At 38.7% G+C, this 24,611-nt stretch overlaps 1 protein-coding gene across 7 annotated transcripts in view; it reads left to right on the top strand.

Annotated features, from left to right (window-relative positions):
• The first annotated feature begins 3,605 nt into the window (after positions 1 to 3,605).
• Positions 3,606 to 24,611, top strand: part of LOC140573764 (caskin-2) — a 64,268-nt gene continuing 43,262 nt past the window's right edge. For 6 of the 7 annotated variants that reach the window (XM_072693308.1, XM_072693307.1, XM_072693310.1 and 3 more), the window contains exons 1-2: positions 3,606 to 3,914; positions 8,188 to 8,564. In XM_072693308.1, coding sequence (XP_072549409.1) covers positions 8,471 to 8,564 — 94 coding nt within the window. In that variant the 5' untranslated portion in view covers positions 3,606 to 3,914; positions 8,188 to 8,470. Of the gene's footprint in view, positions 3,915 to 8,187; positions 8,565 to 24,611 lie in introns of those variants that run through there. The other variant, XM_072693311.1, reaches the window with a different exon arrangement.

Genomic DNA, 24,611 nt, shown 5'->3' with positions numbered 1-24,611 from the left:
TTTATTATAAAATTCTTCAAATATAAAAAAAACTTCTAGATAATGTTCAGGTCTTCCGTCTGTCTCATTTTAGTTCCTATCTCACATCTATGTACTCAATGAATCCAAACAAAAGTAATTCCATTTCTTTACCCTTTTCTGAGTTAATGACTGCTCACCTGTCCGGCCTGGCACTGATGAAAGTTTGATTATCGGGCTCTCCTGTTACCCACCTCAGAGCAGCTGCTCACCCTTCAGCTACTGCTACCTGCTTCTGACTAGTTGCCCTCTCATTATTATGGGGACTGGCTACTTTAGGTTTACATGGACTACTGCTATCTATTATTATTATTATTATTATAACCTTAATAATATATTACTTAATTTTTTGTGACTATAACAATACACCTGAGCATAACAATGTAAGTATAAATACGCTGCTCAAAAAAAATAAAGGGAACACTTAAACAACACAATATAACTCCAAGTAAATCAAACTTCTGTGAAATCAAACTGTCCACTTAGGAAGCAATACTGATTGACAATCAATTTCACATGCTGTTGTGCAAATGGAATAGACAACAGGTGGAAATGATTGGCAATTAGCAAGACACACTCAATAAAGGAGTGGTTCTGCAGGTGGGGACCACAGACCATTTCTCAGTACCTATGCTTTCTGGCTGATGTTTTGATCACTTGAATGTTGTTGGTGCTTTGCTTTCACACTCGTGGTAGTATGAGACGGACTCTACAACCCACACAAGTGGCTCAGGTAGTGCAGCTCATCCAGGATGGCACATCAATGCGAGCTGTGGCTAGAAGGTTTGCTGTGTCTGTCAGCTAGTGTCCAGAGGCTGGGGGCACTACCAGAAGACAGGCCAGTACACCAGGAGACGTGGAGGAGGCTGTAGGAGGGCAACAACCCAGCAGCAGGACTGGTACCTCTGCCTTTGTGCAAGGAGGAACAGGAGAAGCACTGCCAGAGCCCTGCAACCTCCAGCAGGCCACATATGTGCATGTGTCTGCACAAACGGTTGGAAACCGACTCCATGAGGATGGTATGAGGGCTTGACGTCCACAGATTGGGGTTGTGCTCACAGCCCAACACCGTGCAGGACGCTTGGCATTTGCCAGAGAACACCAGGATTGGCAAATTCTCCACTGGCGCCCTGTGCTCTTCACAGATGAAAGCAGGTTCACGCTGAGCACATGTGACGGCCGTGAGTCTGGAGACGCCATGGAGAGCGATCTGCTGCCTGCAACATTCTTCAGCATGACCGGTTTGGCAGTGGGTCAGTAATGGTGTGGGGTGGCATTTCTTTGGAGGGCCGCACAGAGGTCACCAGAGGTAGCCTGACTGCCATTAGGTACAGAGATGAGATCTTCAGACCCCTTGTGAGATCATATGCTGGTACGGTTGGCCCTGGGTTCCTCCTAATGCAGGACAGTGCTAGACCTCATGTGGCTGGAGTGTGTCCGCAGTTCCTGCAAGATGAAGGCATTGAAGCTATGGACTGGCCCGCCCGTTCCCCAGACCTGGATCCGATTGAGCACATCTGGGACATCATGTCTCGCTCCATCCACCAACATCACGTTGCACCACAGACTGTCCAGGAGTTGGCGGATGCTTTAGTCCAGGTCTGGGAGGAGATCCCTCAGGAGACCATCCGCCACCTCAATGGAAATATAAAAAATATATAATGTAAAATAAGTGATTGCATAAATATTTAGCCCTGTTAAAGTTAGCCCTGTGCCTGGAGAGTCCAGTAACTGGTTATTTAGTATATCTGGGTATTTCAGATATGACATGAAGGCAAAAGAACACTCCACACAACCCAGAGAAAAGGTAACTGAAGAGTATGAGTCAGGGGACATATGCAAAAAAGCCAAGTCACTGAAGTGCACTTTAAATCTATCATTAAGAAATGGAAGGAATATAGCACGCGTTAATCTGCCTAGAGCAGGACTTCTTCACAAACTGAGTGAAGTGAAGAAAGGAAGGAGACTAGTGAAGGAGGCCAGGAAGACACCTATGAGTACTCTGTCAAAACTTTGTGGGAGAGTGGCTAAGAGAATGAAATCTTGACTCCAATCTCAACTGGAAGTAGGTACCAAATTGGGCTTTTTGACCAGCAGGCTAGATGTAATGTTTGGTGGACATCAAACACTGCACCACATCACCACAAACACTTCATCCTCACAGTGAAGCATGGTGGTGGCAGCATCATGCTGTGGGGATGCTTTTTGGCAGCAGGCCCTGAAAGGCTTGCGAATGTAGGTGAGTAAAGTAAATGGAGGACAATCTGATTCTGTCTTCAAAACAATTACTTCGGGAAAGATTTGTTTTCCAGCAAGACAATGACCTGAAGCATACAGCGAAAGCTACCCAGAAAGGGTGAAGGTGAATGTTCTGGAGTGGCTGAGTTAAAGCCCAGACCTCAGTAGAGAATGTGTAGCTGGACTTGGTGCTTTTGTTGTTTCAGTTTCTAAAAGCAAAAAATGGGAAAAAAACATCCAAGGAGATGAATACATTTTATAGGCACTGCATGTGGACTGTGCTTAAAGGTCATATTAAATTGGCTACCAAAACAATTTGTTAAAATGCAACTTGCTAGAGCAGTACTTCTCAACCTGGGTCCTAGAAGCCCTGCCCTGCACATTTTAGTAGACTCAGTGCTTTAACACACCCCTGCAACTCTGAAGGGCTTATAAATGCGCTGATTAATGATCAGGTGTGTTGGGAACAGGGAACACACTAAAATGTGCAGGGTGCCTCCAGGACCAGGGTTGAAAAACACTGTGCTAGGACATTCAACATTCAACCAAATATTTGGTGTGTTGGATGTACATGTTTGAACCTGTATTCATTTTAATGAAATCAAATAACGTGTGCACCAAATGCAGTTCAAATGAACGATTTAAAGCTTACATTATATTCATGTCTAATCATGTCTGATTAGAGTATGTAAACCTCTGACCTCAACTGTATATACGATGTAGAAATCTATTATTAGAAGACTGTCTTGAAAAATAAACCTCCAGCATTTGTTGTTCCAGTAGTTGTACCATTTTGTGGTACCTATTTAACTGCATAAGTCATCTACACATCACTAATTCTACTGTTCAACTTGACGTGGAATAGCGGGTAACTGGGTCTAGTATGGTCAAAAAATGATTAAGCTAATGGTTTTATGCATAATAGAAAATAAAAAAAATAGAAAAGAGACATGTGTTACCCTATGAAAAAAAGAACATTAATAAGACAACACATTACATATAAAATAAAGTTTTTTTTGTCAATTTTACACTGGCAACCATTTTTGGTAAGGAAAGACACTCACACCATAGATTGAAGCCTATAGAAGATAACGTTTGCAAAAAAAAATACAAAAATGGCACGTTTTATTTACATAGCTACGTGTACACATTACAATATTATATACATAGTTTCTAAAATTATAGTTTAAACTCTGAAATATATTGTCACCCTACCCCTGCCCTCCAGAGCTCGTGTGTGCTTGTGGCGGAACGGTAGTCAGTGCGCGGGGGGAGCGTGGCGGGGAGTGGAGGAGGAGGAGGAGGAGGAGGAGGGTGGCTCTTTTCCATAGACTGGCGGAGTGGCGGCGGAGTAACAGCACTGCTGAGTGCTGGAGTTTCTGTCGAAGAGGTGTCGAAGGGAATTCGTAAAAATGAACCTTTTTCTATGTGCGGATCAAATTCATTTGTCATCCCATGAAGTCAAAGTCGCAGTCTAGTGTATTTTGTACAGAACTGGCTTCGCTTTTCCTGGACTTTGGACTACTTTTCAGCTGAAAGTGAACAGGGACGGGAACGGAGATTCACGGAGATCCGAAAGTGTTCACGTTAGCTCCCCTGTCTGGAGCTTCTGGCTGGCTTGACGTCAGTGTTAGCCTAATGTTTTGCCAAATTTGACGGTAAGACTTTAAGAGACGTACATTATTGTTCTGTCTACAGTAAAAGTAGCTCAACAGTTACTCTATTTTTACAACTTCAGCTTGGGAAAATCACTCTCAAGTTGTCTGAGCCCGGTTAGTCCACTGCTAGGTTGCTAAGTTGAATGTCATGACGATAGCCTTTAGATCTTTAGATCTTTTTATTTCAGCAACTAACTTACCTTTAGCTAGCCAGCACATACTGACTTACAGAGGGATGCAGGAGGAGAAAAAGACAAATTACAGCTTCTTAGTAGTACCTTTTAGCTACGGAAATAAGCTAGCTAGCTATTAAGGTACTAAGAAGGGTGTAATGTTAACTCCTTAAGATATTTAGGAACGGTCTCTGTACTCTTTAGCTAGCTAGCTAACTCTGTAACCTTATACCTTAGACAGTCATAAAGGGCTGTTTTCACTGTCGAGAGACCTGGACACATATTGTATTTGTCACATAGTCCATTATGTCCATAAGGTCCATTGTGAGCCTAGTCTGTTCTCCAAAAGCTATAGTTAATCTGCTAAAAAAAACAACAACAACCAAAAAAACAGTTTCATCTCTTTTATAAGTGAGGGTTTAGTAATTGTACAGACACAATCTCAGAGCTCGGGGTCGTTTGTCAGAATGAACTGTGCTTCATCGGCAGTTTTTAATTACCTCTTTCCCACCGTGTTCCTGACGATTATTCCTGATACTCCTCATATTATGTCCCAGCCTGAATCGCCAACCACCCCCCCCCCCCCGACTTTGGAGGCAGTCACACTATTACATCTTGTCCTATAAGTGAAGAAGTTGGCATTGAGATTTTCTGTTAAGCAGTAAGAGCGAGTATGAGAGTTCTGGTTCTTGTCTCAAAGGGGAATGGAGGACAAGATCACTGTTCTTGAAAGTGACGGCTTTCCTTACGCCATGTGTGTCTTAAAGTGTGTGTGTGTGTTTGATGATGTGTAGTGTTATAAAGTTCTATAAGACAGTTATGATTAGCGTAGAAAACACAACACACTCAAACTGCTATCTTCTGTTTCTTAGTGCTATGCTATCCTTTTTTGCCCATCCACTTTTATGTGAAGTTGCTATGTTCTTTATTTTGCTTGGGTGTTGAGTGTATGAGTGTGTGTGTTTTGCTTAGTCTTTGTGAATTTGCTGTTATAGGAAATCTGTTTAACAAAGTAATGCATTGATTGTAATGCATTCATATAATTTCTACATGTATACAATATATTTCGACTGATGGAGAAAGTGTAGGGTAAAAGTATAGGTACCCAGTCAACCTCTTGTTCAGTTAAAAGTGGAATGATAGCAATAATATATAAAATAGTTAAAATCCAGATCCAATTTTCACTTTAAAAATGTATTAACGCCACTCTGTATGTAGAGTCATCCCTAAATATAATCACTGATTCTTGAGATAAGGGATTAAACATGTTGTTGTTGTTTGTGTTCAAAATCAAGACATTAATAGTGATAAATTATCTAAATAATCATAAATTACTAAAACGTTATACCTGAAGGATCGGTATGTGCTCATGAAATATATTTAATATGTTTTTAAACAATTTCATTATAAATGCTGGAAAGTACATGTAACGTAACTTGTCCTCATTAAAAGGTCACATTGTAAGACTGCTGAAAAAGTGCTAAAAAATGTTACAAAAATACTACAGGTGTATAAATATAAATATCGAATGAAATTAATGGTAAAATAAGATACCACACAATACAGTTATTAAGTTATCACTTAAACACAAATCACACAATGTCATGGTCAGCTATAACCCAGACATCCTAGTTTCCATTTCATCTGGTCCATTTTTAATTTTCAAGATTTTTTTTTAACCATTGTATCACTGCAGTCACAGTAATGGCCACAGTAACCAGGCCACTGATGTAGACACTGAACACCAAGATGTTGTTGGACTCATAGTCCAACAGCAGATGGTCCAAAACATGTCTGATTCTGTCCAGCTAAAAACATTCTTCTTAAAGTAACTGGGAAAGCATGTCCTTCATTAATACTTACCATTTCTATTTTCATTTCATTTACTTTTTCAAAGCAGTATGTAACTCTGTGTTTAATTTATTGTGTTTATATATATTAAAATACCAGCTGGACTAGAAGACATGATGTATTCTTTGCCTAAACATATTGATTATAAATTTAATATTTATTCATTTAAAAATGAGCATTCAAAATTAAGAAATGTTGTAACTGGATGTGTAAAATAAAAACAAGAATGTATATGTCATTTTATTATGAACAACTATTAATGTTGTAATTATTATATATTATATTATAAATTATTAGGTACTCTAGAGCCTTCTTGTTGAATCAAGCAAAATAAAATAGCAGGTTTTTGATGTGTCTGACAAAGTTGGCACATATCATGTTGTAAAGTAAAGAAATGTCCATTGCACAGTTGGTTTGATGGGACATTTGTTTATATGTACACCAGTTTCAAATTAATGTAATATTTCAAATAAATAATAAATAATTGAAAGTTATCTCAGGAATAAGTGTAATATAGATGTTCCCCCCAAAAAATAATATTTGTATTATTTATTCAAAAAAACATTTAAATTATATAAAATGTAATATATACTATAATAATGTTGTTCCTAATGGGTTCAAGAAGTGGGCTTAAGGTAGCTTTCTGGCGAGCCAAATCAAATATCCTCATGGGTAAGCTTTGGCTGGTCCTGTCTTAACCAGAGATGAATTTGTATATCTCCTGGCAGTTTCTTTTTTCAGTGAATAATGTTTTAAAAAAACATACAAACTCAAATGGCAGGAGAAATGTATATCCATAGAAAAAAAATCCCATGCCTTTTTTTTTTACAAAGGTTTGAATGAAAGTGTAAGCAGTGAATATTATTTTATACTCTTGGAAACATAATTCAGTTTTTTAAATATTTCAGTACAAGTGTTCCAAATAAAATATATAAAAACATAGATAAGTAATATAGAGATAGTAATAGTAGTAATTAGGGCTGCAACTATTAAATATTTTTGTAATCGAGTATTCTGGTTTGTTTAAATCGTGGGAGGGAAAGACAGATGAGGAGGGATATATTACATGAATGAGATCTTTGCTGTCTTGCTACTTATCATGTCTAGTCACTATCCACTCATAACACAGACTACACATAATTGCAAATACTGTTCTAACAAGCGCTAAGGTTAGCAGTTCGCAACTGTAATACACTGTAGAGGCTCCGAGTCCGCTTGGAAAAGTTTCATTTCACACAAGGATGTTTAGGTTCTGTTAATGCTGCAGCATTAACAAAGTACTATTACAGTAGGCCAGGTCCGTTTCACAATGCATACTGCACTTTATTGTCCGCCTTATGCAACGTCCAACACTCGCACCCCGGTATCTTCATTTCCGCCATTGCCATGGAGAGCAAAATAAACCACGCCACCTTAAATCTTTGAAATTCGCGTCAATTATAACCTGTCTGTCTAAAACAATGAGACCGGAGCTGCGCAGTGGCCTCTACAAGGCGGGAGTGATGCGATAACAGACATTTAAAATAAATGGATTTTGGTGACATTAATTAAATTCAGTTAAATTAAGTTACTTGAATAATCGTTTCAGCCCTAGTAGTAATATAGTAATGAAATATAGTAATAAAGTAGAATCATGCAAGTATATTCCATCCCTCTGTTGTGCAACACAGACATTTAATTTTTCAGTTTACATTCTCTTTACAAAAACTGTGCTGATGTAATACATTTTACCAAAATGAAAATTATCATTGCTATTTTCAGAGGTATAGTTTTTAGTCTGGATCAACTGCTGTGTTTCACATGGTGTCTGTATGCTGGCACTGTGTTAAAATCCAGTCCCTTACGGATGTTGTTTCTGCCTCTCCTGGCTTGGTGTGAAGAACAGGTCAATGCTCTGATCTAGCCTCAGGGGGAGGGGGAAGCTGGGCATGGTGCCAGCCACTCAAAAAGGAGGAGAGTTGAAAATGGAGGAAAAATTCCAAACAAATTCTACACTGACCTTAAACTAATGCTGAGAGTTAACCTAACTTTTGTTTTAATTTTCCCCTTTGAATAAAATGTCTACTGTGCTTGTCTTGTGGCAGACAAGGCAGCCTTTTTCCACATCTTTATGACTGGCGTCAGAGAGTCATAAAAAGCTGTTCTGCTGTTCTCAGGGTATTAGTGTACTTCCCCCAGGCACTGAAGTTGTCTTGTGTTCTAACATGGAAAGCTCACTGTTATTTTTGTTCACACCCGTTCTCTTTCAGGTTCTGGTCTGCTGGTCTAAACAGCGCCACACCAGCACTGTGACCAGAGCTTCAGCCAGATGCTCAAGAACCAAGCACTCAGATCAGCCCGGGGAATGCAGCAGAATCCCAAGAAGAGAGGAAGTTAAATCTACACCCAGTCCGTTGGCTGCTGCTTCTAGAGGCAAGTGTGAGGGAGAAAAGCATTGTGGGACATTTGTGTTGCTCTACCCTCTGTTTAGAGGTGTATGAGAGGAGCTGAACTCTTGTGGGTCACCAGTGGAATTTGGTGCGTCAGGGGACCATGGGAAAGGAACAGGAGCTTCTGCAGGCGGTTAAGAACGGCGACTTGCCTTCCACACAGAAACTACTGGCCAGGTGTAAGAGCAGCCGAAGCAGTGAGTAGTGTTCTTTTGACTGTACACATCATTTCATTGCAGCATACAAGACAAGCATTTTGAAGTGTATGAATCAGTGATTGCTTACATTCCTGGAACATTGGAAGTTGGCGTTGAACCATTCTGTACCAATGGTGGTAGATGTTAATTGGACTTGGGGAATTATTTAAATTTGGATAAATGAGTATTGTCTTTTTTTAACTAATAATGTATTGTCCTGTACTTATTACTGAGATATTATTAACTATGAAGTATGAATTATCTGAAGTGAGTTTTATTTTGGTGCCTTTCCTCTATTTCACTTACATGACTTGCATACTTTTTGCCTGTTATGCTGTGTTTCAGTAGTAAGGCAATGGATATTTGATTTTTTTTTTAAAGTAACTACTGGTGCCACTGTTTGGTGCTTTTTTTTTTTTTTTTTTTTTACAATTGCCCTCAGTTATGAGATGCAGTGACTCATAAATAGCTGAGGGACATCCGCAGTATTGATGTCGAATAAGTAGGAGATTGCCTTGGTGTCTACACTTTAGTTTACAAAGTAAAACATTGTATCCTGATAAGGAGATATTTTTCTTTTTTTTGGGTGTGTGTGGGGGGGGGTATTTGGGGTTAGTGTTAATTGGAAGGTAAAAGGAACCTATAGCTTAAAGAATGTAGGGGGTATACTTTATAAAGACCAGAATGTCAGGTAATAATATTATTGCAGTTCTTTTTATTTGGGTGGTATTTCCCTTGAATAGTCTGTAACAAGGTACAGTATGTATAGACGACTATCACGTTTGGTCAAAATACTATGTGCTAGTGCTGGTTTCTGACAAAGTAAACTTAATCATAACCTACCCGATCCCCTGGATCCCCCTTAAAATGGTAAAGTAATTCAAGCAACTGAATATCAAATGCCACAGACAGTGTTGCCACTAATGCCTAAACTAGCACTTAGAATTGCAAATGCTACAGGTGCCATATTGTGGTGCTGAGGTAACGACTATCTGCTGACCCTTGCAATCTTTTGCTGATGTAATATGAGACAAGTGACTAATCTCCATGTTGAACCATAGAATCTGAAAATGAATGTTTTGATAGTTAAAGTAAGCACTTTGGTAATTACTTGGCAATTACTGGGGAATTACTGCCTTTTCTGCTTATCCAGAGACAAATGTATTTTGCTGACAAGCTGCTTTACCATAGATTCAAATTCATGCTAAGCTCCAGTGAATTTGTACTTAAGAGAGAGTGATTGTTTATTCTTGCAAGAGGTAAATGTATTTTTTTTACTCAGATAGTTTTCATTCTTAGCCTCATGTTAAACCCATTTGTGTGTCTCATCTAATTTGGCTGATTCAACACTCAACTGAGATACACTAAATGGACTGTGGGACACCTTCACATTCATTTTTTCTTCTGAAATCAAGATTATTAAAAATGAGTTTATCCTACTTTTGTTGGAGTAATTATTCCTACTGTCCAGGGAAGGTATTTTACTAGATTTTGGAGATTTTATATTCTGTTTCGACAGGGAGTAGAAAAGCTGCGTTTGTGAATTTGCACATCTGTCTCAGCAATAGGGACCACTTAAAGTAGCTGAAAGCATTTATTAGAAGCAGTGTTTACAAACATTTGGTTATGCATTGATCAGCCATGACATTAAAACCACTTCTTTGTTTTTACACTCGTTGTCTAGCACCACTTCCTATATAGAAGCACTTTGTAGTTATATAATTACAGACTGTAGTCCATCTATTTCTCTGCATACTTTGTTAGAGTATCAAAAGTGTTGGTTACACAGCAGTGCTGCTGGAATGTTTAAACACTCCCATTCACTGTTCACTCTATTAGACACTCCCACCTAGTTGGTCCACCTTGTAGATGTAAAGTCAGAGGCAGCAACTCTTCTGTAGCTGCAGTTTGTGTTGGTCATCCTCTTGTCCTTCCTCAGTAATTACAGCTGATGCTTCCCACAGGATGCTGTTGGCTGGATATTTCTGGTTGGTGGACTATTCAAACTCTAGCAGCACTGCTGTGTCTGATTCACCTGAACCAGCACAACACAACTGCAGTGCTGAGAATGACCCACTACCCAAATAATACTTGCACTGTGGTGGTCCTGTGGTCCTGATCATTGAAAAACAGGGTGAAAGGGGTTAAATGAAGTATGCAGAGAAACAAATGGACTAGTCGGAGTAAAACTGACTCGTCTAAACTACAGGTTAACCTTTGAAAACTGATTCACCTACTGCTAAGTTCATATCCTGCTTTCTAATTAACCCCACACTAATGAACTTCCAGGAAACCAAACCAAACTCCCATTCATTCAACCTCCCCACAAGGCTTCTCATTACCTCCCCCTTCCAATTAGGCCTCACTGAATCTTTATCTTTTGTTCAAGTGCATGTTCTGCAAGAGCGGCAGGGCCGTGCTTTGATGCACCTTGCCAACAGAGAATGTCGGATAACATCTACAGGCTCTGCTCTGTGCTCCTTTATATCCCCTATGATGGTACATAGGGAGCAATATGTGGTCCATTACTGCACTTGATTTGAGCATGAATGCCTCTAGTGATGTGGTCAGTAAAAGCAAGTGGCAGATAGTGGTTTGTAATGTAATGATATGTTATTGCTGTCGTGAGATAATGTCCCTCCAATTATCACTGTAAGATAATAGCGATAAAAACAATTCACAAAGCTCTAAATTTGATTCAATATATTTTAAAAGTACAACATCTGGAAAAAAATCTAAAGTTCTTTCCACAAGTCAACGTGCAAGCTAATATACTAGTCATGATACAGTATATGTGTTTACATTTACTGCATTTGGGTCATTTGAGTCATGTGTACCTGTTTGGGGAATCAAACCCTAGTCTGCCACTGAGAAGGTAGTTTGTAGTAGTGTTTCATAGTAATGCTCTATATCCCTCACAGCTTACCTTCCTTTAGTCGCTTCTTTTTACTGTTGCTCTGAATCTTTATCATGCTCTGACAAGAGGCACGGCTCTGCCACCTGGAGTGATTTCAACCTTTAAATTATCTTTTTACGTTCACAGTGATGTTTTTAGAATGCAGTAATTACAGATGCAAGGTTGTTTTCGGAAGGGTGCTTTTCTCTTATCAGGTCTGATTGCATTTTTTTGTTTTTTTTTTAATTAGCTACTTGATTAGTCACACAACTGTGGGTCGAACTACAGATCACTTCAGTTGCTCAGAAAACTTTATAGTGCAGTCAGATGGCGATAGTGCATGGACTTTTTTGGGTCATTGGGTTTCTGGTTCTAGAAGCTTTAAGATGTTCTAACAAATTAGTGCATTGGAGTCAGTAACGGTTGTTTGGCTTTTTGTAGTTATCCCATTGGCCTTTTGCTTATACAGGTATGCACCTCTGGTCAAAATATCTGTAAAGTCTATTACTTTCATTATTCTTACCATTCTTTATTATACATTTATTAGTTATAGGATGTTATGATATGATGTATATGTGGTTGCACCATGAATTTCTTTCTATAACTTATAAGTAGTTCTGACCTAAGGATGGGTCTCCCTTGTGAGTTTTGGTTCCTCCCAAGCTTTCTGCCTCCAGCCCTGAAGGAGTTTTTCCTTGCCACTGTTGCCCTTGGCTTGCTCACTAGGGGTTTTTACTGTTTGTGTTTTATGATTTGTTGATCTCTTATTATATTACTGGATTCCTGTAGAGCTGCTTCATTAAAACGGCATACATTTTTTAAAAATTGAATTTGAGTTGCCTAGATGTTGGTGTGTCACTGTATATTTATAAGGTACATATAAGGTACAGTAAACAATAATGAACTCAACGGTAAATGTGACGGTATTTGACGATTTTCAGCTCTAGTCTCAGAAGCCTGATTAATTCAGTTCAAACAAATGAAATAAAAGACAACTCACATACCAAACTATTGAATTTAAATTTGAATTGAGATTGCAAACAGAAAGCGGAATTGCATTTCAAATTCGAATTGCAAGAGGCAGAATTGGAATTCCATGAAATTCAAAGAAATTCATGATACATACAAGGATATTTAACAATGAAGCTTTAAAGTATATATGACATATGACTTCAGCATGAATTTCATACAGATATTATTGTATGGACTTTATGTACACAATACTTTACTATAGTAAATATGCCTATTTGTTTTTTCACAAATTAATATTTAAAACATACTCTATAAAACAGATCATTAAAATTGCAGTAACTTTCAAATTGTGGAAAATGATAGGGCAGCATGTAATTTCCCAGAATACATTGCTTTATCCAAGTCTTCAAAATGGTCGCCCAACCATTTAGGACATTTTGGAATAAGTTAATTGAGGAGGATTTTTGTAATTACAGTAATATGCAAAATGATAACAAAATGACATCTGTGCTTGTAATGTATTGTAAAAGTATTACATTCTCACTGATATGTGATAAGAATAAATTTCTCTGAATTGCAATTAATTCAATTCCACTTCCTGTTATTCCAATTCAAATTCAGTTCAACATTCTGTAAGGTGGATTCTGATCAAATTTAAAATGCAAAGACTTTTGCACAGCCCTGTTACATACAGACTAACATTAGAAACCTCTCATTCATTTTTGATTCAAGTTACTACACTGGACATTGTGAAAAAATAATGTTGTCACAATAAAGCCTGTATTTGAAGAGCTTTCCTACCCCCACTTTTAAGTCAACCTTCTGCTTCTGCTTTTGAGAGAATCTGTCACTGGTGTGTTTGTGTGAAGAACTTTTTTGTGTTATTTTAGCCCAACATGTGAAGTGTCTGGATTTGTTTCCAAGGCCGGCTGGAGGCCATTGAGATAACCCAAAACCACCTCTACTTTTCCAAACCAAGGCGTTTGTAAACACACAGAGATAGCACACTGACTTCAAGGAGTAATGGGGTCATGAGGTGAGCCTCACTTTGAGTTGCCCATTGTTTATTGAGCTTTTGTGTGAGTGGTGACCAATGAGGAGTAATTTCCCTTTAATGGATCATAAACTTTCTTTCCTGTAATGGTTAATGCAGGGCTACAGTTAGCCAGCTGACAAGAATACCCAAACTACTGCATCTAGCCTACAGTCTCAGGAGCTTTGTTTAAATCCAGATTGGCCTGTTGAGCGTGGTCTGCTGAATTTTCTCCGTCTCTTTGGTAAAGCTCGCACCCTCCCTAATTCATCACCTTATGTGTTTGGCATTAGGTTTGCGTATTGTCACAGGCCCCAATACAACAAACAGCATGGCATGTGTCTCTTCAGTGTACTCCATTGAACTTTGCCTATTCCCTTTGACATCTGCTATGTCCGATCTACCTTCAATCTCAAGGCACCCTCCCACCATCATAATCATAAAGACCCAGATGGTGCTTGGACAGATTAGAGGGAATCGGGGGGTTACCAAGATACCAAGGATTTTATAATTTATTGTACACCCTCTTGGTTATTGCAACGCTCATATCCAGTCTAAGGAGCTTAATGACGTATTGTCACATTATCAGTATGTAAGATGAAGGCCTATTAACTTTTTACTTTTTTTTTTTTTTTTGCAACAAAACCATTTACTGAGTGGTATGAGGCATGCTTGGATTGTGTGGGAATTAATTTTTTAAATAGGCACTATGGTGTCGTTTTGCATTTATCTACAGTAATCCTCTAATTCCAAGTTAATTGCAAAGTTTCCTTCTGTATCTGATTCAGAGCGCTTGCTTATAGTATGTCCAGCAAAAGAGTTTCATTGGTGAAGCTGAAGAATCAGAATTTGTGCTTTGCACAAGTATGTCTCGAATCTTGTCGACGTGTAATGCTTTGGGAATTGAGCATACACATATACATACCACCTCTAAGGGGTTGGGCGAGCCCTTACCACAACATAGGATGTCGCCATCTGTCTTTTTTCATTAAAGCATGTCGCAGGGTGTTATAAATGAACTGTGCTAGCCTATCATCCCATCAGTGTCCCATTTATTAGTCCTTTGTAAAGCTGTCTGCTTACAAAGCGCCGGTAAAGATAGAGTGTGATTGGGGGGTTGTAGGGGGTGCTGTGATGGGACAGCTGCTACATTTTCTTAGTATTATAAATTGGTCTTGAATACCCAGTAAAAACAAAACCTCTCTGCTACTTCAGGACGACTTAAAGGAAGGCTTCAGTAAAAATGAAAAGTGACATTCAGGGATGTCCAGCTGATCCAATTTATATAAATTGTTTTCTGAAAGCAAGGTGATTTTACCTTAGTATCAGTTAGCGATAACATAGGGAACAGAATTGGCCAAAATTCAACATTAATGTACTGCGATTGGACAGGGGGCAAAAGACATTTCAAGTGACCGTATAACCATGTTGAGATTTGAGACACTGTAAACATTTGGGGATCTTACATTCATGGGAGCACACTAATGGACATATGGATTACAACTCTGTTATTAGTTGTTAACTAATAATTATTCTAATATATATCTTATTTCTGCCAATAAGAAGGTGAAATAAACCATATGTGAGAAACAAGGATGTTTAACTGGTCACAGTTTTAGTCCAGGCACAGCCTATTATGCACAACAAACTTCAATGTCATTGAAAACATGCCATTGTTCTAAAACACTTTCATGATAATAGTGATATAATTTCAATTATATAAAATGTTATTTAATTTTGATCATCAGTGTGTTTTTAAAAAATCATTTAACACCATTTCAGCATTATATTTCCTATACAAAATTCAACACTTCATCAACAAACATATTTCTTATTAGTTCCATTGACATAATTAACACTGCATTATGCCAACAGGGAACCGGGAGACTTTCGTTATAGCATAACTGTAAAGTACAATGTGGTCTAATTAAGTGTCCCAATCAAATGCAGATCTCATATACTGGGTTTATACTAGTTTTGAAAAAAGTTTACAAGATGCTTCTCCATATCTGTCCCCACATCTAAGTAATAGAGAGGTTAAGATGGTTTTTCGTGCAGATGGTTTTTCGTGCAGTTTTTTGTAGAGCATCTGCTCATGTTTGCTTGTCAGTTCTCCTGCTAGGGTGCTAAATATTTAATTGACTTGCTAAACTTCTTCTCTTAGGTTGCTGTCTCAGTGAAGCCGTCAGCTGCTTATAGAGAAAAGTGTAGGGCTTTAGAGCCCATGTAATAAAAAGATTTTATATATATGATTTTGATGTAGCATATTATATCAAAATAAAAAAAAAGAACTTTCAGTCTCCCATACATACCGGGATTATATCCCATATATGTAAACTTGCAGTAGTTTAGTCCTACCAGTTCACGCTAAAGTTATACAGATGGAAAATGGTGATGTAAAAAATATCACTGGAAATTAAAAGTGGAATTTCGGTTTTGGGGTGGGTTGCTAACCAAATAAAAATGTAATATATTAGCCTTAGAAGTGTGGATTTTTAGTTTTTTTTTTTCAGTTTTCAAAAGTGTACCTCCTTAGTAATGCTCTTGAGGAAGCATGTTCTCTATCGCCTTTTCCTCCTATCAGAAAGATGAACGTTTGACCCTTTTGAAGGATTAGCCAGGCTACTTTGGCAAAACCAATGATAGATTTATTGAAATACCTGGGCTACCTGTGACTGCCTTGTTTTGCTCTCAGTGAATTGAGAGCAGAGTGGATGAACTCTGTGTGAACTTTCTAATTTTTACCTCCTTTATCTTTTGTGTTGCGATCTGTCTTTAAATTGACAAGTGGTGCCCGATTTGTTTTGAGGGCAGAGTAGTATGTAATCTGTCTACTTGTCTAAATCACACATTCTGTCTCGTATTGTGATCTTGTTCAGCTTGTTTTTTTGTGGTTGGCTTATCTGTCACCTTCCTGCACACAGTTTTTTGGACATGCAACTATAACAGTTGATATTGGCTCTCAGTTTTATGCAGTTAAAAATAGGGATTCACAAAATGGGAATTCTGAGCTTGCTCATGGTCCTATTGTTGCCAACCAGAGCCAAAATTCTTCCATACACTAGCTTTATGTAACTATTGAAATCCTCAGCAGTTTTGATCATAGTGCACTACAGTGCGTGAAATATCAGCACCTTTTAAAAACATAGCCTTCATGTATGAATACTTTCATCATCCAACTGATATATTGGTCTTAATTTGCAGTGACTGATATACACTGTGTGCAGAATTATTAGGCAAATTAGTATTTTGATCACATCATCCTTTTTATACATGTTGTCCTACTCTAAGCTCTATAGATCAAGCAACAGATCAAGCAACTGACAGAATCTATGGATGGAAGGCTTTTGAGTGTCATCGTAAAGAAAGGTGGCTGTATTGGTCACTGATTTGTTTTTGGTTTTGTTTTTGAATGTCAGAAATGTTTGTTTCTAAATTTTGAGTTATATTGGTTTACCTGGTGAAAATAAACAAGTGAGATGGGTATATATTTCTTTTTTATTAAGTTGCCTAATAATTCTGCACAGTAATAGTTACCTGCACAAACAGATATCCTCCTAAGATCTAAAAAAAAAAAAAACCCACTCCAACTTCAAAAATATTAAGCTTTGATATTTCTTCTTTTGGGTTGATTGAGAACATGGTTGTTGTTCAATAATAAAAAGAATCCTCTCAAATACAACTTGCCTAATAATTCTGCACACACTGTATTAGACTTAGTTTCCAATGAGGAAATGTCGAAAAGCGTGAATGAGTGGCACACAGAGGAAAAGATATGTCAACTTCTATTCCTCAGAACGCCACACACTGTGACTTATGAGTCAAAGCTGCACAGGGCTTAGTAGTGTTTCACAGCTATTTTTCTGGAATCCTCCCCACTCTGAGCGTGCCAACCATTGTGCTACACACAACATATTACTGTGTACTTGAATGAAGCGGGAGAAAAAAGAATAGGAGGGATGATGTCAATATATCAGAATGCATTTGCTCTGTCAGTTAATTTAACTCAATGCATGGGCTAGGTGCTGTTTTTGTGTGTCTGTGAGAGAGAGACTACGAACCGCATAGAGACGGCAAAGCTTTTAAAAAAACAAACAACAAAAATAAGCTCTGACATGATTCTTCCATACAGAGGCTGAGCCAGCAACTGAAAAGAAAAAAAAAACTATTCTGAGCTTTTCATATGGAGATGACGGGATGAGAGAAGAAGATCAGAGAAAAGAAAAACAGCGTGGGGGTAAAAAAATTTAAGAGATTCAGTTGTAGACTGAGCTTCTAGTCTTATCTTCATTAGGTTGAGCGATTGGTTTGATGTGCTGTACACACAAGAGCCTCAAATGGACATGATCAGTCACGTGTGCAGAGCGTGTGCTTGGGTAGCAAGGGGCTGTAGATTCTAAATGTGTGTTTGTGAGCATGCAGTCTGTGTGTGTTCCAATTGTGTTAAGTTTCCCAGCTTTAACGTTAAGCAGATCCACCACAAAGCAACAGATTTTGGAAAAGACTCCTATCAGATTTCAGGTTTAATGATGTTTGATGTGAGCATATCCATCTCTTCTGAAAAATGTGATGTGCTTGTCTACCTAGTGAGTCAAATACTAGTCTGCAACTGGGGAAAGTAGTTTTGTTACCCACTGTGTTACACTAACCACCAACCTGTGTTCATTTTGTTAGAGAATAGATAATGTTAAAATTAACTGACCGCTAACTCTATTCAAGCTAAACGTCTGAACACGCATGAACATGCTTACTGAGCCCTGAAATGATGAGTAGCTTCACACCGTTAAACTGCAGCTACCAAAGGCAGGTGTTGCCTCAATACTCAACCAACCACCAAATGACCTGTGAGACATATTTGTTTTTTGTCAGAGGCTGTAAAGACCACTGCTGCAGTGCAGGCAATAATCTGCCTGCAGTTATCTCTTCTTCTTTAGCTTTACTTTAGCTTTGCAAGAAACTGTCCGTGCTTGCCTGCAAAGTCAACCACCCATTAGACCACATTTCATTCTGCCTGATTATGGTTTGTTGCCTCCCTGCTTCGGTCATCTGTGTCTGTCACCCAAATTGGAGTGACACGTTGAGATAAAGGGCTCCATTTAGCATTCTGATTGGTCAGTGTGAATTAGACTCTGTTAGCGGCTTCCAGCCGGTTCAACACTGCATTTTTCTTCATGACAATCAGCAGCCAAAACAGTTATCTTCTCTCTGCTTAATGCAAGACTGCAAAACACACACACACACACACACACACAGATATATATATATATATATGTCCTAAACTGACTACTACTGAATCCATCAGGTTGGAGAGTGCATTCGGTGAGGAACTAAAGGTTTAAAATTTCACTTTCACCCACAAATAATAAGCAAAGAGTGTTGTGGATATTGTGATTTTAAGATCATGTGTCTATTTAACTTTTAATTTATTTATTTAAGTTTAGATAGGGCTGCATGATATTGAAAAAAAAACCCCAGATTTCTCCACAAGTCAATGATCCAACATTTTGTGATATTTAAAATGCATTGATTATGATGTGCACATGATGTATATGATTTAATTCGCAGTGTGCACATTACATTGACTAAACTGAAGCGATACATTGTGCAACCCTACATCAAGAGAATATACTGCTTTTGGACACTGAATTAAGTTCTAATTAGGTGATACCCATGACCGACTTATTCTCAGATGATGAAGTACAAAACAGAGGTCCTAAAGGTATTTTGTTTTTACATAATTCCGTTTACCCAAATGTGGTTAAAGGTGGTGTCACAAAGTTGCTTCTTTTGTTTTTGCAGTGAAGCTACAACTCTAATACAAATAGATTCAGTTACGTACACAATATGTTTAGCTGTTATAGCTTTATAGCTTCACTGCAAAACTAAAGTTTCTTTTGGAGTAATGATTTATTATTTCAAGAAGTTAAAGAGTAAGTTTACTGTGTTAGGTAGTTTGCTTCAGTCAGGGCTTGTTTTGTCCTGACCCTTTAACTACTGTGTCAGAGAGGCTGGGTCTTAGCATTGCAGTCATGCTGATGCACTTATCCTTTTGGATTATCTTCTGTGGTTGCATGGTCTTTATGTGATTAAACCTCTGCACACTGCAGAAGAGAGAAACCCCTGGGTAAAAAAGAGGGATTAAGAAAATCAAGATTAGGAGACTGCTATTTTCTCTGTGCAGGCTTCTAGTTCTGTGAGATTATTGGGCTGTCTTGCTGCAATGTTCTTTTGAGGTCTATCCACAATTTTCGGTGATGTTAAGGTCAGCAGACTGTGAGAGCCATAACAAAATCATAACTTCATTCTGGTTCAATGGCTATACAGACTCTCCTTTCCTTTAACATCTTCTATCTTATTTGTTGCAGAAAGTTTAGTAAAAGTAAACAACTGCTATTTTGCTCTGACTTTAACATAATCTGCCTTTCATTTGGCTTGCCCATACCCACAAGGCTTTCGAAGGCCAGGCAGCTAGCCCAACTTTGCATCTGTGGCTTGAATGGCAGAGATGGTGTGCCATCCCTATGCTTAATCAAGATATCTCTTGTCATAGAACTGAATTGTTGTATTTATATTTATAACATCCTCTGAAATGGAAATTCAAATGGAAGGAAAAAAAATATTTATGTAGCGATACTGTGTTCCGGTATTACAGATGGTGTATTGGTCCACTTATTAATTTCACATTACTGCTAAGGTCTGCATGTGTAAAATTTATTGAATGCAGGTAAATCATTTTTAAATCCATCAGTCAATCATCAAGGGAGTCCCCTTTTTTCCTTTTCTTAGTTTTACTTTGATTTCAGTATTTAGTTCCTTTTACAAAGAGCATGAAGAATACAAAGTATGGATATGGTGTTTTAAAGTCCTAAAACAAGCTGAGTTGATATTCTTTTGGTCCTTTTTTGTGTGTATATGGCATTGCTGCTTATCCTCAGGGCCTCTCTGCTCCCCAGTGGCCTGCCCTGCAGCTGCCGTGTGCCGTCAGTTGGCACAGAGATGAAAGTCTGCACTCCCTGCTCAGTCCTCCATGACATGGGCTCACCGCAGCCCAGCCATGGACTTCAGCCCCTATCTGCACTTCTGGCACTCTGACAGTGGGACTCCACAGACACAGACAGACACCCTGTGGGCTATAGCTGCATTTCACTAATACTCTCTCTATCTCTCCCACACACACACACACACACACACTTATATTAGTGATTTATTGGAATGCGACACCCCCCATTTGCTCTCCAACGTTCAGTTTTCCTCAGATTTTAAAGACAATCCAGGATCCGTCTCCTAAGAATATAAAAACTCGCGGAATGTGTATGGTTTGGACATGCTCACACACATTTTCAGAGGCCACAGATCTAGGTCTGTGGCAAATGCAGGCATCCAGACCCATTCCATATAAAGGGTTCTTTTGACAGCCTTTTTTTTAAAAATAGTTAAATGTGTGCCCCCCCACCCCCCGTTAAGGTTTATCTCACTCATTTTATTATAAGTCATGGGGACAATGGGCAGGGCTTTGGGCTCTCTTAGACAACACAATGCTGTTTGTTTCCTATGAGACTGGCCTATCACATTGCAATTCTACCCTCTTTGAATTGCCTTTTTCCTTGTTTTCTTTGTTTGCTGTACTGTGTTACCTCCCATAAGAGAAGTAGAAATGGATTGTCTCTGATCTAGTGTCCTGAGTTTCAGCCTTCATTGTCTGAGCTAATCCTCTACTGAGCCTCCTCCCTTGTCCTACCTTTGGTGTGCTCCCCTGTGACCACTCAGATGAACTCCAACTTAGCTTTATTCACTCTTTGAGTTGATGCAATAACCCTTTATGTTAGAATTGACGCTAATGCAATGCCTGGTATCCGTAAAGAGCTGAGACCAGAAAGAAAAAAAGAACGTATATACCTGTGACGAGACACCTGTTGCGGCTGCATTGTCCAGGCCAGACTTATATTCTAACCTTAAAAAAGTAAAGATTTATACTGATGTGCTGCCAGTGACTACTTTTGATTGTGTGTATGTGTATTTAACAGTAGAATTTTGTTGTGTATTTATGTTGGCTGTGTGGCAGGCCACATTTGTGACCACATACTTCTTCAGGCCCATCTGTACTGCTTCTTTATTTACACATTGCAGCGCATAACCCAGAGCTGGCAGTCACTGTGGACTAAATCATACATTGGAATAGAGTCTAAATCTGCACCTTCAACCACAGCACCAATTGCCTAAGCTATTTCACTCCCCTCTCTGGCCCACTTTCCTTCAGACTTGGATTCTTCTTAGTTCTGTGCATACAGTCCATGTTGACATTCTTTGCTGTGTTAGAGTGCATTGTTTTGCAGCCCAGGATAATGGGGATGACTGATACTACATGAGCTCTACAAGCTAAGCTGCTCTGACATTCCATTTAAGCAAGTTTTCTCCCCAGACTGTAAAAGGGTGACGGGAGTGAAGCCATATCAAGGTGTAAGCCATGACTAAGCAAAGGCACCAATACACCGTATGCATTCCAACATGGAGAGGCTTAAGTATGTAAAAGGGCTGTATCTGCCGGCGTAAATTGCAGTCGGCCACTCAAAGGCCTTTATCTCCTGTGTCAGCCATTTGTCAGTAATACCTTGCTAATCTGCTTTGATCCAAAATCTGGAATTTAGCGTGAAAGTGATTACAGTGCTCTTAATAGAGTGACTTTTATGTGTGTTCTTGTTGCTTTTAAAAGCAAACTTAATAGAAGGGGTCATTTCTAGTCTGAAGCTTAAAAGTTGATGACATTTTGACACTGACACTGACATTTAATACTTTACCAACTAAAGACTACAGTAGGTTGGCTGCATCTCTGTGAATGCCTGTGGATTCTGAATGAAACAAAATAACAATAAATACAGTACCCACAATTGTATTGCAAAACACTTTGAAATTACAATAAATGCAAATAAACACAAATACAATTCAAATGTTTCCAAAAAGTAGTTGATATTTCTCCATATCACTTCCAGCCATTGTGCACATTTGTTAAATTCCACCAGCAGCACCATCAGATATAGCTTAATGTAGCACTAATAAGTAGGGATCTCCCGGTGCAATCCAGTGATTTGGAATCTGGCACCAATCCGGGTATTTGCTCTAGCAGAGTGCTCTAGGGTTTTTCTCTATCTGGCGTCCTCTAGGCACTATTAATAGACATGCTATTAGTTGCTGCAGACAACCATTCTTAAAACCTACCCTAGACATTAGACCTTTATTTGTAACATAATTTTGTTAAACAAAACCAAAAGGAGCTTTCTTTTCACTGGTAAGTGCAGTGACGTTACCAGTTACCAGCCTCTACATTTAAACAGCAGAACGTAACTACAGCATTATTTAAGGTGGAATGGAAAATTATGGAAGGAGGAAAACTTTAGCTTAGAGTTAGCTTGCTTTAAACATAATGCAGCAAGCAACAGATGGCACACACAACAGCAAGTCAAGACAGTTAGTTAGCAGTCTTAATCCACAACCGCACAATTTGGTTGCAGTTGTGCTATTCACATTGTTACTCACATTCCTTCTTTACTTTATTATTAATGCCTGTTCAGAAATTAAACTATTAAGGGAAATGCTCTGTTCTACCAGCGAGAGAACCACTATTCTTTCTTTAGTTCTAAACAAGTCTGAACAACATATTCATAAATTCACAACATACCCATATTCATGCTCCACAGTTGTAAAGGAACTGGTAGCTGAATGGTCAGGTAGGTCATTGTGGAGTGTAAGACAGTAAACACTATTGTGTTTAAAACAGTCTTTTAAAAAGTTGCTGCCAAAGTAAAGCAGTTTAGAAAGTCTATTAGCACAGTTGTGGGGCTGTATTATTTATAGAAACACAAAGATTGTATCAAATCGGATTGTATTAGCTGATAGTCAGCATTAATACTGAAGACCTTTGGGTTTGGGATTAGAAGATAAGAGATAATATGGTAGAATTTTGCCGTTATTTCCGTTATTTCCTGACACACCTAGAGGTGCCAAGTTGTAAGTGAGCAGATATATTGGAATTTGTACCTGTTGTTAAACAGAATAAACTAACATGAAAACCAAATTGTCCACAGAAGAAGAAAGCAAGCAGATTAACCTGAGAAAAGAGAGATAAAGCAATTTTGGATTCCCAGTAAAACAATGAAACCACTGGTGTACTAACAATAAGACAAAGCACAGTTCTGTCTTATCTCATCTTAAATAGTTTTGTTCAGTTTTGTACTATTTCTTCTTTCTCTCTAAGTTGATAAATGTCAGGACATTAAAGCAAATGAAATTCTTTATTCTCATTATATCCAGTTTACTGGTAAATCTAAATGGTATTAAAGTGTATAACATAAAAAGGAATTGATTTATCTATAATACTATAGAATACTTATCTATAAATATTCTGCATTTTGGAATCAAATATTGTCACAAATATTATTTTAAAAAGTGGCTACAGAGAACGGGAAAAAGATGATTATGTATACTGGAACAGGGGTTGAAGAGCAACAGAAGTAGAAGTGAGGGCAGTTTGGGGGGGGGGGGGGGTGTTGAATGAGCTCACCAGGATATCTGTTATCCAGCATGGAGGTCCACTAGAGTTCCACTGTTGGGGGACACACAATTGGGCCAGCCTTGCACTCTTTGGAACAATGGTCTTGGGAAAGGAAGTGCAAAAAGAGGCCCAGCTCAAGTCCCAGCTTTGTCTCTAGAAGCCTCAGTGCTCTTAATGCTGCCTGTGTCAAAGGTGCACGTATTTGTCACTGTACAGTGTACACTGTACAGTGAAATGTGTCCTCCGCATTTAACCCATCTGGTAGTGAACACACACTCACACACACACACATGTGTTAGGGGCAGTGAGTACACACACACACCCAGAGCGGTGGGCAGCCAACTCCAGCGCCCGGGGAGCAGAGAGGGTAAAGGGCCTTGCTCAAGGGCCCAACAGTGGCAGCTTGCCGAGCCCGGGAATTGAACCCACAACCCTGTTATCAATATCCCGGCGCTCTAACCGTCAACACACCTCACCTCTCTCACCCGTGTCATGGACAGGTTTGACTAAATGGCCCTGGGGTAAGGCTCAGCCTTGCACCCTATTATGGATATAGCGGTACATAAATGCACCATGGTTTAGACTTTACAGTTTGGAACA

Source organism: Salminus brasiliensis, chromosome 12 (assembly GCF_030463535.1).
Source record: "Salminus brasiliensis chromosome 12, fSalBra1.hap2, whole genome shotgun sequence".
In the NCBI taxonomy this organism is placed as follows: domain Eukaryota; kingdom Metazoa; phylum Chordata; class Actinopteri; order Characiformes; family Bryconidae; genus Salminus; species Salminus brasiliensis.
Note: the sequence above shows the minus strand (reverse complement) of the source record. Positions and strands in the feature narration are given on the sequence as shown.